Source organism: Callithrix jacchus, chromosome 3 (assembly GCF_049354715.1).
Source record: "Callithrix jacchus isolate 240 chromosome 3, calJac240_pri, whole genome shotgun sequence".
NCBI lineage: Eukaryota > Metazoa > Chordata > Mammalia > Primates > Cebidae > Callithrix > Callithrix jacchus.
In genome coordinates, this window is record NC_133504.1 from 23138856 (window position 1) to 23154064 (window position 15209).

General features: G+C 40.9%; 1 protein-coding gene across 6 annotated transcripts in view; it reads left to right on the forward strand.

Annotated features, from left to right (window-relative positions):
* DDX60 (DExD/H-box helicase 60) overlaps window positions 1-15209 on the forward strand; it is a 116534-nt gene that overhangs the window by 79038 nt on the left and 22287 nt on the right. For all 6 annotated transcript variants that reach the window (XM_054252798.2, XM_035292697.3, XM_078366311.1 and 3 more), the window contains 4 exons: window positions 1344-1544; window positions 8731-8835; window positions 9108-9249; window positions 10146-10267. In XM_054252798.2, the coding sequence (XP_054108773.2) occupies window positions 1344-1544; window positions 8731-8835; window positions 9108-9249; window positions 10146-10267 (570 nt within the window). The remainder of the gene's footprint in view (window positions 1-1343; window positions 1545-8730; window positions 8836-9107; window positions 9250-10145; window positions 10268-15209) is intronic.

A 15209-nucleotide genomic window follows, 5' to 3' on the forward strand; every position in this document is an offset into this window, starting at 1 on the left:
TGAAAGCACCTGCATTTGGGATTGTGTGATTAGTCAGATGTGTGGCCTTGGATGAGGTATCTAAACTGCCTGATTCTCAGATTCTCACTTTCTATCTCCAAAATATGGGCAATAATTACTCTCCCACGGCATTTGCAAGAATTAAATAAGTGATTTGTAAGAAAGATAGACATTAGAGGTGCTTGATAAACATTTACTTACTCATTTGCTATGTGCAATATTTTGCACTCTAGAATTATCTTTTATGCTCTACTAAGCTTTACTTCTGACACTCAGTCTATTACCAAGCCCATGTCATTACTTTCCTATAGTGGTATTTAATTTTTTCCTGGCAATTTCTGTATCCACCATCTTTCTCAAATGTTCCAGGCCTTGCGTTATTAGTACAGTTTCCCCGACTCTCCATTCTCCTTATTCTACCATGTCCTGCAGATAGCACGGTTTATCTTCATATGACTTCCCTGCTCAGAGACATTTGATAACTATTTCTGCTAGCAGAATCAAATTTAGATATCTCACCCACATTCAGGTTTTTGTCAACGTGCTTCCCTCCCTTCATTTCTAAAAACTTTTTGTTCTCCTTTTCCGCCTTGTTTCTACCCAACATCCTCATATGATTTCCTACCATGTTACAACCCCCCTTTTTTTAAATTTCTACTGCTGTTGCCATACATACCTGAATGAATTCTTCTAGCTCATTTTTGGGAGTCTTCTACTTTGGGCTCTGGAGCTAGGGTGTTTGATATTTGGGATGATGGACTTGGGAACTGAAATGCCCGGATTTGAGTTCTGGATCTTCCGCTCTGTGGTTGTTTCAGTATGGGCACATTTCTTATATTCCCAATGCCTCAGCAGAGTCTAATCACTTAATAAAATCAGAGTTAATATAACCCCTGCAAAGAGTTTATTCTTAACTTGCCTTTTTTTTTTTACAAGCAGCATTTCTGAATTTTATTTCGCTCGTGTTTATTCTATTTGTGTACATATTTTATTTTGTGATTTGTAACTCAACACACTTCTGTAAGTGATTTTGACATCACTGTTTTGCCATTGCTCTTTGTTTCTTCAATAGATTATTTCTTGGATATATATTATACAAATGCCTACTGAAATTAATGGCATGAAGCAGGTACATGATGATGACAGGTGTGTCAGTTTTTAGATCTGTCTCAGTCATGGCAAATTTCCTAAGCACCATGTAGTTGCATGTTAGGGTTCGCTCCTTAATGGTTAAACATATGTACAATTTCCATGCTCCAAAGTAGAGTAAAGGCCTCATGCTTACAGTATGGCAGTAGAAGTATTTGGGGAGGTTTTACATTGTAATTCGATTCTCTTTCCAGATGTCTGGTCGTGCTGGAAGAAGAGGTCAAGACCTGATGGGAGATGTGTATTTCTTTAATATCCCATTCCCCAAAATAGGAAAACTCATAAAATCCAATGTTCCTGAGCTGAGAGGACAGTTCCCTCTCAGCATAACCCTGGTCCTGCGACTCATGCTGCTGGCTTCCAAGGGAGATGACCCAGAGGATGCCAAGGCAAAGGTACCATGCTGGACCCTGCCTGAGGTTCAGTCTTCATCGCTGGCCTGGCTGTAGTCAGGTCTGCTGCTCTTTTAGAAGTCTGTAGCAATAACCCTTGAGTTTTATCAGTCTTGATGTTTTTGTAATGTCTTGAAAAGTATAGAATTGGGGATAGCTAGGGAAAATAACATAAAGATGAAAATAATTTTTCTTTTTTTCCATCTTCTTATTTTAAGTTCTGAGGCACATGTGCAGGATGTGTAAGTTTGTTGTCTAAAGATGTGCCAGGGTGGTTTCCTGCACCTGTCAACCCATCACCAAGGTGTTAAGCCTAGCATGCATTAGCTATTTATCCTGATGCTCTCCCTCTCCCTTCCCCTACAGGCCCCTGTGTGTGTTATTCCCCTCCCTGTGTCCGTGTGTTCTCATAGTTCACCTCTTACATATAAGTGAGGATATGTGGTGTTCGGTTTTCTGTTTTGGCATTAGTTTGCTGAGGATGATGGCTTCCAACTCTGTCCATGCCCCAACAAGGGATATGATCTCATTCTTTTTTATGGCTGCATAGTATTGCATGGTGTATATGTACCATATTTTTAAAATCCAGTCTATTGTTGATGGGCATTTGGGGTGATTCCATGTCTTTGCTACTGTGAAGTGTTGCAGTGAACATATGCATACATATGTCTTTATAATTGAATGATTTATATTCCTTTGGCCATATAGTCAGTAATGGGATTGCTGGGTCAAATCGTATTTCTACCTCTAGATCTTTGAGGAATCTCCACACTGTTTTCCACAATGTAGTTGAACTGATTTCCACTCCCAGCACCAGTGTAAAAGCATTGCTATTTCTCTGCTACCTCACCAGTATCTGTTGTTTCTTCACTTTTTAATAATCGCCATTTGATTAGTGCGAGATGGTATCTCATTGCGATTTTGATTTGCATTTCTCTAATTAGCAGTGATCTTAAGTTATTTATTTATTTATTTATACTTTAAGTTCTGGGGCACATATGCGGATCGTGCAGGTTTGTTACATAAGTATACATGTGCCATGGTGGTTTGCCGCCTCCATCCCTCCATCATCTACATTAGGTATTTCTCCTAATGTTATCCCTCCCCAATACCCTTACCTCCTGCTATCCCTCCCCCAGATCCCCTTCCACTGACAGTGTGTGGTGTTTCTCTCCCTGTGTCCATGTGTTCCCATTGTTCAACACCCGCCTAAGAGTGAGAACATACAGTGTTTGGTTTTCAATTCTTGTGTCAGTTTGCTGAGAATGATACTTTCCAGCTTCATCCGTGTCCCTGCAAAGGACATGAACTCATCCTTTTTTATGGCTGCATAGTATCCCATGGGATATATTACCACATTTTCTTTATCCAGCCTATCATTGAGAGGCATTTGGGTTGGTTCCAAGTCTTTGCTATTGTAAACAGTGCCTGACTGCTCTAAGTAATTTATAGTTTCAGTGTTATTCCCATTAAACTACTATTGACATTCTCCACAGAATTAGAAAAAACTATTTTAAAATTCATAGTGGAACCAAAAGAGAGCCTGTATAGACAAGACAATTCTAAGAAAAAAGAACAAAGCTGGAGGCATCACACTATCTGGCTTTTACCTTTAATACAAAGCTACAGTAACCAAAACAGCATGGTACAGGTACAAAAACAGACACATAGACCACCGGAAAACAATAGAGAACTCAGAAACAAGACTATACATCTACAACCATCTGATCATCAACAAACCTGACAAAAAGAAGCAATGGGGAAAGAATGCCCTATTGAATAAATGAGGATGGGAGAACTGGCTAGCCATAAGCAGAAAATTGAACTAGACCCTATTCTTAAACCTTATACAAAAATTAACTCAAGATAGATTGAAAACTTAAAGGTAAACCCAAAAACTATAAAAATTCTAGAAGATAACCCAGGCAAAACTATTCAGGACATAGGCACAGGCAAAGATTTCATGATTTATATGGCTTGGCTGTGTACTCACCCAAATTGCCTCTTGAATTGTAACTCCACAATTCCTCATGTCATGGAAGGGACCCAGTAGGAGGTAACTGAATCATGGGGGTGGATCTTGTCCATGAAGTTCTCATGATAGTGAATAAGTCTCATGAAATCTGATGGTTTAAAAAAGAGTAGATACCCTGCACAAACTCTCTCTCTCTCTCTCTCTCTCTCTCTCTCTCTCTCTCTCTTTCTCTCTCTCTCTGCCTGCCGCCATTCATTGTAAGCTGTGACTTACTCCTCCTTGAATTCTATCATGATTGTGAGGTTTCTCAAGCCATGTGGAGTTGTAAGTCCATTAAAATTCTTTCTTCTGTAAATTTCCCAGTATTGTTTATGTCTTTATCAGGAGTGTGAAAACACTAATACAGTAGTGATACCAGTACAGTGGGGCACTGGTGAAAAGATACCTAAAAATGTAAAAGTAACTTTAGAACTGGGTAACAGGCAGAAATTGGAACAGTTTGGTGGGCTCAGAAGAACATAGAAAATGTGGGAAAGTTTGGAACTCCCTAGAGACTTCTTGAATGGCTTTGACCAAAATGCTGATAGTGATATCGACAATAAAATCCAGGCTGAAGTGGTCTCAGATGGAGATGAGGAACTTCTTGGGAACAACAGCAAAGGTGACTTTTGTTATGTTTTAGCTGAAAGACTGGCAGCATTTTGCCTCTGCCTGAGAGATTTATGGAACTTTGAACTTAAGAAAAATGACTTAAGGTATCTGGCAGAAGAAATTCTTAAGCAGCAAAGCATTTAAGAGGTAACATAGGTGCTGTTGAAGGCATTCAGTTTTATAAGGGATGCAGAGTATCAAAGTTCAGAAAATTTGCAGCCTGACAATGCAATAGAAAAGAAAATCTGATTTTCTGAGGAGAAATTCAAGCTGGCTGCAGAAATTTGCTTAAGTAATAGGGATCCAAACAATCACCAAGACAGTGGAGAAAATGTCTTCAGGGCATGTCAGACATCTTTGTGGCAGCCCCTTTCATCACAGGCCCAGAGGTATAGGAGGAAAAAATGGTTTTGTGGTCCAGGCCCTGGGTCCTTCTGCTGTGTAAAGTCTAGGGATCTGGTTCCTTGCATCCTAGCTGATCCAGCTAAAAGGGACCAAAGTACAGCTCGGGCTGTTGCTTCAGAGGGTGGAAGCCCCAAGCCTTGGCAGCTTACATGTGATGTTGAGCCTGTGGGTGCACAGACATCAAGAATTGAGGTTTGGGAACCTCTGCCTAGATTTCAGAGGATGTATGGAAATGCCTGCATGTCCAGGGAGAAGTTTGCTGCAGGGATGGGATCCTTATGGACAACCTCTGCTAAGACAGTGCAAAGGAGAAATACGAAGTTGGTGACCCCACGTAGAGTCCCTGCTAGGGCACCACCTAGTGGAGCTGTGAGAAGAGGACTACCATCCTCCAGATCCCAGAATGGCAGATCCACCGACAGCTTGTGCCACGTGCCTGGAAAAGTCACAGACACTCAACACCATCCCATGAAGGCAGCCAGGAAGGGCACTACACTCTGCAAAGCCACAGGAATGGAGTGGCCCAAGGCCATGGGAGCCCACCTCTTGCATCAGCATGACCTGGATGTGAGACATGGAGTCAAAGGAGATCATTTTGGAGCTTTAAGATTTGACTTCACTGATGGATTCTGCATGGGGCCTGTAGTCCCTTGGATTTGGCCAATTTCTCCCATTTGGAATGACTGTATGTATCAATGCCTGTACCCTCATTGTGTCTAGGAAGTTACTAACTTCCCTTTGATTATACTGGCTCATAGGTAAAAAGGACTTGCCTTGTTTCAGATGACACCTTGGACTGTGGAGTTTTAAGTTAGTGCTGAAATGAGTTAAGACTTTGAAAAGGCATGATTGGTTTTGAAATGTTAGGATATGAGATTTGGGAGGGACCAGGGGTGCAATTATATGATTTGGCGGTGTCCTCACCCAAATCACATTTTAAATTATAACTCCCACAATTCCCATGTGTTGTGGAATGAAACTGGTGGGAGGTAATTAAATTATGGGGGTGAGTAAAATGCTTATGATTTTTGTACATTGATTTTGTATCCTGATATTTTGCTGAAGTTGCTTATCAGCTTAAGAAGCTTTTGGGTTGAGATATTGGAGTTTTCTAGATATAGGGTCATGTCATCTGCAAACAAGACAATTTTTTTACTTTGTCTCTTCCTCTTTCAATATCATTTATTTCTTTCTCTTGACTGATTGACCTAGCCAGAAGTGTCACACTATGTTGAATAGGTGTGGTGAGAGAGGGCATACAAATATTTTATCAAAATATCTTTTTTGTTTTTTGCTGCATACAGAAAGCAGTTTTCATAGATCAGATCTTTTCTTTAGAGGAAAAGATGTCCTTTGTCACAGTCTATGAGGTTCTGTAGAATCTGATCTCTTGTCAGATCATAGACTCACTTCTTCCTGTCTCTCCCATGGCCTGCTACCTGTTCCATGAATACTCCAGGCATATTCTAGTCTGAATGCTCCTGCTGTTTCTTCTGCTTGTGGGTTTTTCTATTTTATCATTTTGGATGCATCTATCCAAATCTGATGGCTTGCTAAGCAATAGGATATATGAAATTTCTTCTGGCTTCACTCTATCCATCTAAATGCTAATAGAATACCTTTTTAAATCTGAGCTGGATGAACAGTGTTTGGCCCAAACATCAGTGTTTAGCAGATGTACATCTATGTAGTTTCTGGGCTGAAATGTCATGTTCTACTTTTGCTGTTCTCACTCACACATTGATATATGGATGACATTAATCACAATAAACTACAGTATGCAATGCCATTAGGATTCTTACTATCTTAGTATGACTTTACATATAAGGTCTGTATCTCTGTGGTTATAGTGAACCACCATGAAACCCTCACTATTTACTACTCTGCTGTTTTCTGACTACTGCCATCTTGGACTCAATGTGGCATGTGCGAGAGAAGAGGTTTAAAAAAAAGGCCATATGTGGTGCCCTCAAACAGTATTATCTCACAGTAAGGAGATGGAAAGTGCACTCCCTTCTTCCACCCTTCCTCTTTCTCCTTTTCTCCCTCCTTCCCTTTCTCCCTTTTCCCTTCTTCTTCCCTTCTCTTCTTCTTTCCATCTCTCCTTTCCTACTTCCTTCCTTCATCCCTCCCTCCCACCACCCTCCCTCTCCCTCTCTCCTTCCTTCCTTTCTTCCTTCCTTCCTTCCTTCCCTTCCTCCCTCCCTCCCTCTTTCCTTCCCTTCTTCCTTCCTTCCTTCCTTCCTTCCTTCCTTCCTTCCCTTCCTCCCTCCCTCCCTCTTTCCTTCCCTCCTTCCTTCCTTCCTTCCTTCCTTCCTTCCTCCCTCCCTCCCTCCCTCCCTTTCTCTCTCCTTCCTTCCTTCCTTCCTTCCTCCCTCCCTCCCTCCCTCCCTTTCTCTCTCCCTTCCTTCCTTCCTTCCTTCCTTCCTTCCTTCCTTCCTCCCTCCCTCCCTTTCTCTCTCCTTCCTTCCTTCCTTCCTTCCTCCCTCCCTCCCTCCCTTTCTCTCTCCCTTCCTTCCTTCCTTCCTTCCTTCCTCCCTCCCTCCCTCCCTCCCTCCCTCCCTCCCTCTCTCTCCTTCCTTCCTTCCTCCCTCCCTCCCTCCCTCCCTCCCTCCCTCCCTCCCTCCCTTTCTCTCTCCTTCCTTCCTTCCTTCCTTCCTTCCCTTCCTCCCTCCCTCTTTCCTTCCTTCCTTCCTTCCTTCCTTCCTTCCTTCCTTCCTTCCCTTCCTCCCTCCCTCCCTTTCTCTCTCCTTCCCTCCTTCCTTCCTTCCTTCCTTCCTCCCTCCCTCCCTCCCTCCCTCCCTCCCTCCCTCCCTCCCTTTCTCTCTCCTTCCTTCCTCCCTCCCTCCCTCCCTCCCTCCCTCCCTCCCTCCCTCCCTTTCTCTCTCCTTCCTTCCTTCCTTCCTTCCTTCCCTTCCTCCCTCCCTCTTTCCTTCCTTCCTTCCTTCCCTTCCTCCCTCCCTCCCTTTCTCTCTCCTTCCCTCCTTCCTTCCTTCCTTCCTTCCTTCCTCCCTCCCTCCCTCCCTCCCTCCCTTTCTCTCTCCTTCCTTCCTTCCTTCCCTCCCTCCCTCCCTCCCTCCCTCCCTCCCTTTCTCTCTCCTTCCTTCCTTCCTTCCCTTCCTCCCTCCCTCCCTCTTTCCTTCCTTCCTTCCTTCCTTCCTTCCTTCCTTCCTTCCTTCCCTTCCTCCCTCCCTCCCTCCCTTTCTCTCTCCTTCCCTCCTTCCTTCCTTCCTTCCTTCCTCCCTCCCTCCCTCCCTCTCTCCCTCCCTCCCTTTCTCTCTCCCTCCTTCCTTCCTTCCTTCCTTCCCTCCCTCCTTCCTTCCTTCCTTCCTTCCTTCCCTTCCTCCCTCCCTCCCTTTCTCTCTCCTTCCCTCCTTCCTTCCTTCCTCCCTCCCTCCCTCCCTTTCTCTCTCCTTCCTTCCTTCCTTCCTTCCTTCCCTCCCTCCCTCCCTCCCTCCTTCCTTCCTTCCTTCCTTCCTTCCTTCCTTCCTTCCTTCCTTCCCTCCCTCCCTCCTTCCTTCCCTCCTTCCTCCCTCCCTCCCTCCTTCCTTCCCTCCCTCCCTCCCTCCCTCCCTCCCTCCCTCCCTCCTTCCTTCCTTCCTTCCTTCCTTCCTTCCTTCCTTCCTCCTAGTCCACTAGTCTTATAATAAGTAGAGACTCTTTTTAGGTTCTATAACCCTCAGGCTTAAAGACAGCTCAGTTTCAGTTTTGGCAATGCTGGGATTTTTTTTCTTTTAATTTCATAGACATTTTAGTGAAAGCTGAAACATGCAGTTTTACACTGGAAAACAGGCAATATTTTTATATCATTGGTTGAAATCAACCTGGTTACTTATTTTTGCAACAATACTGCAGAACATGGGATAACGTATCTTTTTTCTTCTAGAACAATTTAAAAGCTATAAGCTCTAAAACTGGAAAGCTTTTATAATCAGACTGTTTGGCAGTATTGTCATTTCTGACAATTCTGTGTGTGTGCTCTATTTTGTCAAAGAAAGGATTTGCCATGTAACATTATAAAACAAATACATCAAATTTTACCTGACACATTTATAATATCTGTGTGGTATAAGAGACATTGATCTTTCCTTTATTATCATTTTCAAATATATTTCATAACACTTAATGTTGTGTGTCTAAAAATACTGTTCTTTAAAGGTGCTGTCAGTGCTAAAGCATTCATTGCTGTCCTTCAAGCAACCCAGAGCCGTGGACATGTTAAAGCTTTACTTCTTGTTTTCTTTGCAGTTCCTGGTGAAAGAGGTATGTATTAACTACACTTTTTTTGTGTAGGGAAATATCATTGCTACTATCGAGATTTCTTACCATGCTGAACTAATTGTAGCTTTTAGAAGGTTCTATCCAATGACTGATATTACTTATAAATGGTATAATTAATAAAGTTGGGCCAAGTAAAAGTTACAAATATTTCTTATAATGGCATTAAATACTATTTTAAACTGGTACTTAATAAGTTACTCATTCATTATGTGGTGAGTTGACTCAAACTAATAAATTGTTTTTTTGTTCTTTAGGGCTATTTAGATCAAGAAGGTAATCCTATGGGGTTTGCTGGACTTGTATCACATTTGCATTATCATGAACCTTCTAATCTTGTTTTTGTCAGTTTTCTTGTAAGCGGCCTTTTCCATGATCTCTGTCAGCCAACCAGGAAAGGTAAGCTTCAGATTTTATATATTTATGTAGAGACAGAGTACAAAAATAGCAACAGATTTGTAGAAAGCCAAAACCTCAGGAATGTTTTTCATAAAGAAAATACAATTAATATGAAGATTATTTATAGATCTTCAATTGACAAAATAAATATCTACTCATACATATTATAGGATAGTCAGCTATATTTTATGACACATATTTAATGCTCCAAAATATTAATTTCAGCGATTCCTTGCCTCCAAGATTAACATATTAAATAACATACACTTTTCAGAAAATATTTTCTTCTAATTAAATACAATATATAATCATCATAGTAAAAGGATATAGGAAAGCATTAAGTTAAAAATAAACAATTACTCACAATTACACTATCCACAGTTAATCACTGTTAATATTTGTGAATATTTTCTTCCAATATTTTCTTTAACTGTTACTATATAGTATACCTAAATAGCAGATATTATATTAATAGTTTAATTTAGAATCATATCTTCCCCTAAAAATACCAAAATTTTACCCACATTAAGTAAATTTTAAAATACATTTTATTTAATACATTTTTGTTTACAATCTTTGATTTTTACATTTAAACACTAGATCTGTATGGTATTCTTAAAAGCACTAAGATAGACTAAAGTGAGGAAAATCTAAGCAAGGAAATAAGGCAATTTGTGTGTGATGATTTGGATCCAAATTAGGGTATAGGTAACAAGAACAGAAAAGAAGGCACAGATAAAAACTGTTAGCAGATATACAGTAACTCTTCAATTGCTATATTTGTCATACATTTTTAGTTTCCATAAAATTAAATGTAATATGACATTCCATTTAAACATGAAAAAACTAGAATTATACCCTTTTATATTTACAAAGACATACTTCGTTTTCTATAGGCTCAAAACATTTTTCTCAAGACGTTATGGAAAAGCTAATGTTAGTATTGGCACATCTCTTTGGAAGAAGATATTTTCCACCAAAGTTCCAAGATGCTAAATACAAGTTTTATCAATCAAAGGTAAAATGTATGATTTTGATAAAATTTATTAATGTAAATCACTAAATAGATCTTACCTAAAATGACTCAGCAGCAGTAAAATTGCAATTCAGAGGACAGTTTATTTTGTAGAATAATTTGTTCTTTTTGTAATCAGTGTGATATTTAATCTGTAATTCATGTCTCCTTCTGTAAAGCTACCAAAAAGTTCAAGTCTTTGTGAAAAAAAAGATCAACATTTTACTTATGTTTTTCATCTGATTGTATCAAATTATAATATCAGGTTACTAAAGAAAATATTTGCTAATTATACATTTAAGTGAAACAACTATCTTTATCACCAAATATACTGTTCTTTTCGGATCCCTTTAACTCAGGTAGGACTATGGAAGGGAAGTATATATTGTGAATTATAACGTCTTCTCTGAATAAATATTTGAATAGTTATCTAAGAAATCATACCTTGACTCACAGAGACCAAAAAACAGAGAAGTACTTTTTCAATTTTATTTGTAACATGCAACATTTTCTTTGGTTATGATTCTCTACCATCAAATTGACATCAAATACTGTTACTATTATACTTCCCTAGAATAAAATGGGATATGCTGGTTTATACTAGATAACCTTAGTGAGAAGGTGCTACAGAACAAAACAAAAAGAGTTAATATATATCTTCTAATCCCACAATGTTAGATTACAAATCTGTGCTCTCATAGAATGTCCTCTAGAGTAGTGAACGCATGCTCTAATCTATCATCTTCACACTTTTCACCACCCGTACATTTTTGAAACAATCACTTAACTGTTCTTTTTAAACAAATTTGTATTTAACTTAGAAAATTCAGTATCTCTATTTTGAAAAAAGATCATGATAAAAATACACTTTTCTGGGTAACAGACAGATCTGCATGAAATGTTGGGGTGCTACACCAAACAACTGAAAAATAGACCATACATGGTGACTTATGCCTGTAATCCCAGCACTTTGGGTGTCAGAGGTGGGAGGATTACTTGAGCCCAAGAGCTTGAGGCCAGCCTGGGGAACATAGGGAGACCTCATCTCTAAGAAAAAGAAAAAATTAGATAATAATTTCTAAAGTCCAATATATTAAATAAAAACTTACTAGAGAAAAGGATCTGGATCTGTCTTCATGGATAGGTTTATATCCCCTTCAAGGCATTTTTGAAGCCATTTAGGACTGGAAAATTAAACAGCAGTTTAGTAAGTGTACAGGAAAGAGGTGGATCTTCAGTAGTTTTTTATATTTGAGAAGACTAAGACCAATTAGCCTTGTTCTCAAAATCCCAAGAAAGTCATGACATAGAAAGAATGACAAAGCAGATATAGAATGAGGCTTATTAAAATTGTAAAACAATACCCACTGCAGTCTTCACTTGAATTGAGGTGATCATACTTTCACTCTCTTGACTAAACATGAAAATGGGGGCATTCACTCTGGTGAAAGATAACATCGAAAACCTGTAAAGTCCTTTGAAAACAGTTTCTGGTGCAAAACCAAAACCAAAAATAAAACCTGAAAAGGTGAGTAAGCATGAGTATATGACCAATAAGCAGGAAGAAAAGAGATTGATGATTATAGATCCATATATGTTCCATACATTAGTGTTAGCACATAAGGACTTTAAGTATGATTATTATCTTTAAGAAAATAGGAGGAGAGGCAAAAATTAGTAAAAAGATGGATACTTTTAGTAGATAATTTGAATATGTAAAACTAAATGGACATTCTAGAACTGAAAATACAATATCTTCCTTCGGAATATGCATTTAAGAAGTTATGATCAGGAAGTTGACAATTAGCATAATAGAAAACATCCAAAGTATAGCACAGAGATAAAAGAAATTTAAAGGATCCCAGTTTAAGAGGGGACTCAAGATGGCGCTGTGAGAACAACCCAGGATTGGAGCCCACGTTGAATCCGCAAACGGTGAGTCAGTGCTGCATTTCCAGACTGATCTTTGTTGCCCACAGAACGGGGAAACTCCCAAGTATAAAAAGACACGGGACGCCAGGCAGTAGGTCTGCCTGGCGAAGCCGGCAGCCGGGGTGGCGGCGGCCGGCCCTACCCAGCAATCCCCACAGGGCGCGCTTGTCCGGGTGCCTTGTTGAACTGGCAACCTGAGACTTGAGAGGGCTGGACTTGAGACTGAACCAGACTTGCACAGTAGCCCAGCCCAGGGGATTGCAGGGACAGATCGTTTGGGATACCCAGTGGGAAGAACAAAGCCGCGATTTCAAACTATCCCGGGCAGACGGTCCAAGACGCTCTGTGGGGGAGGGGCGTCCACCACTACGGAGGCAACCTGCCCCAACTGATATACACGCCCACTGCTGAGACAGCCAGCCATTGCCGAGGCAACCCGCCCCAACTGAGATACACGCCCACTGCTGACGCAGCCAGCCGTTGCCGAGACAACCCGTCCCTACTGAGATACACGCCCACTGCTGACGCAGCCTGCCGTTGCTGAGGCAACACGCTACAACGAAGAGACTCCACTGCAGGGCGTGGCGGAGACCACAGCAGAGCCGGCAGGAACAGCGCGAATCACACAACAGCAGGGCGGAGCCTCGGCAGCCAAACAGTGGCTAGTCTGCCTTCGAGCTGGGCAGGACACCTGATCGGACATCCAAAAATAAAGCCCAAACCCCTCAACACAGAGCATTTGAGAAAAAAAAAAAGGGTTGGTTAATGAGCTGTGTTGCAGCAGAATCAAACATAGCAGCATAACAGCCCTGAATGAACAACAGAGTGCACAGCTCAGCAATTAAACCCCTATAAAGTACAAACTGTCTCCTCAAGCAGCTCCCTGACCCCTCTATATCCAAAAGACTGTCATTAGGCAGGCATCATCCTGGGACAAAGAGAGCAGAAAAAGAAACTGGTAGCGCACCTCGCTGTGCCACGGCTACTAGAGGTGCACCCCAGACAAGCAGGGTCTGGAGCGGACCTCAACAGTCATACAGCGAAGGGGCTAGACTGGTAGAAGGAAAACCAAGCAACAGAAATACTTCATCATCAACATTCTGGGTGTCCACTCAGAGACCCAAACGAAAAGTCAGCAACTACGCAGAAGGCCAGCGGACAAATCCACAAAGATGGGAAGAAACCAGCGCAAAAAGGAGGAAAACACCCGAAACCAGAACACTTCGCCTCCTAGAAAGGACCAAAACTCCTCACCAGCAAGGGAACAAAGCTGGACGGAGAATGACTGTGACGAAATGACGGAATTAGACTTCAGAAGATGGATAATGAGAAACTTTTGTGAGCTAAAAGATCATGTATTAAATCAATGCAAAGAAACTAAGAACCTTGAAAAAAGATTTGAAAAAAGATTCGAGGAAATGATAACAAGAATGGATACCTTAGAGAGGAATATGAATGAATTAAAGGAGCTGAAAAACACAATACGAGAACTTTGCGAAGCATGCACAAGTTTCAATAGCCGAATTGACCAAGCAGAAGAAAGAATATCTGAAGTCGAAGACCAACTCAATGAAATAAAACGAGAAACCAATATCAGAGAAAAAAGCGCAAAAAGGAATGAACAAAGTCTCCAAGAAATGTGGGACTATGTGAAAAGACCTAACCTACGTTTGATAGGTGTACCAGAAGGGGACGAAGAGAATGAATCCCAGCTGGAAAATACTCTTCAGGACATCATCCAGGAAAATTTCCCCCACCTAGCAAGACAAGCCAACACTCAATTGCAGGAAATACAGAGAACACCACAAAGATATTCCGCAAGAAGAGCAACCCCAAGGCACATAATCGTCAGATTCAACAGGGTTGAAATAAAGGAGAGAATACTAAGGGCAGCCAGAGAGAAAGGTCGGGTCACCCACAAAGGGAAGCCCATCAGACTCACAGCAGATCTCTCGGCAGAAACGCTACAAGCCAGAAGAGAGTGGGGGCCAATATTCAACATTCTTAAAGAAAAGAACTTTCAACCCAGAATTTCATATCCAGCCAAACTGAGCTTCAGAAGTGAAGGAAGAATAAAATCCTTTGCGAACAAGCAAGTACTCAGAGATTTTGTCACCACCAGGCCTGCTTTACAAGAGCTCCTAAAAGAGGCACTACACATAGAAAGGATCAATCAGTACCAGCCATTCCAAAATCACACTGAATGCTAAAGAGCATCAACATAATGAAGAATCTACAACAACTAACAGGCAAAACAGCCACTTAGAATCAAAATGGCAGTATCAAATTCACACATAACAATATTAACCCTAAATGTAAATGGACTAAATGCACCAATCAAAAGACACAGACTGGCAAATTGGATAAAAATCCAAAACCCATCAGTGTGCTGTATCCAGGAAACCCATCTCACATGCAAGGATACACAAAGGCTCAAAATAAAGGGATGGAGGAAGAATTACCAAGCTAATGGAAAGCAAAAAAAAGCAGGAGTTGCAATTCTCATCTCTGATAAAATAGACTTTAAAGCAACAAAGATCAAAAGAGACAAAGAAGGCCATTACATAATGGTAAAAGTATCGATACAACAAGAAGAGCTAACGATCCTAAACATATATGGACCCAACACAGGAGCACCCAGATACATAAGGCAAGTTCTTAATGACTTACAGAAGGACTTAGACTCCCACACAATAATAGTGGGAGACTTTAACACTCCACTGTCAATACTAGACAGATCAACCAGACAGAAAATCAACAAGGATACCCAGGGCTTGAACTCAGACCTGGAGCAAGCAAACCTGGTGGACATTTACAGAACTCTCCACCCCAAATCCACAGAATACACATTCTTCTCAGCACCACATCACACCTACTCTAAAATTGACCACATAATTGGAAGTAAAGCACTGCTCAACAAATGCAAAACAACTGAAATCATAACAAACAGCCTCTCAGACCATAGTGCAATCAAGTTAGAACTCAGAATACAGAAACCGACCCAGAACCGCAC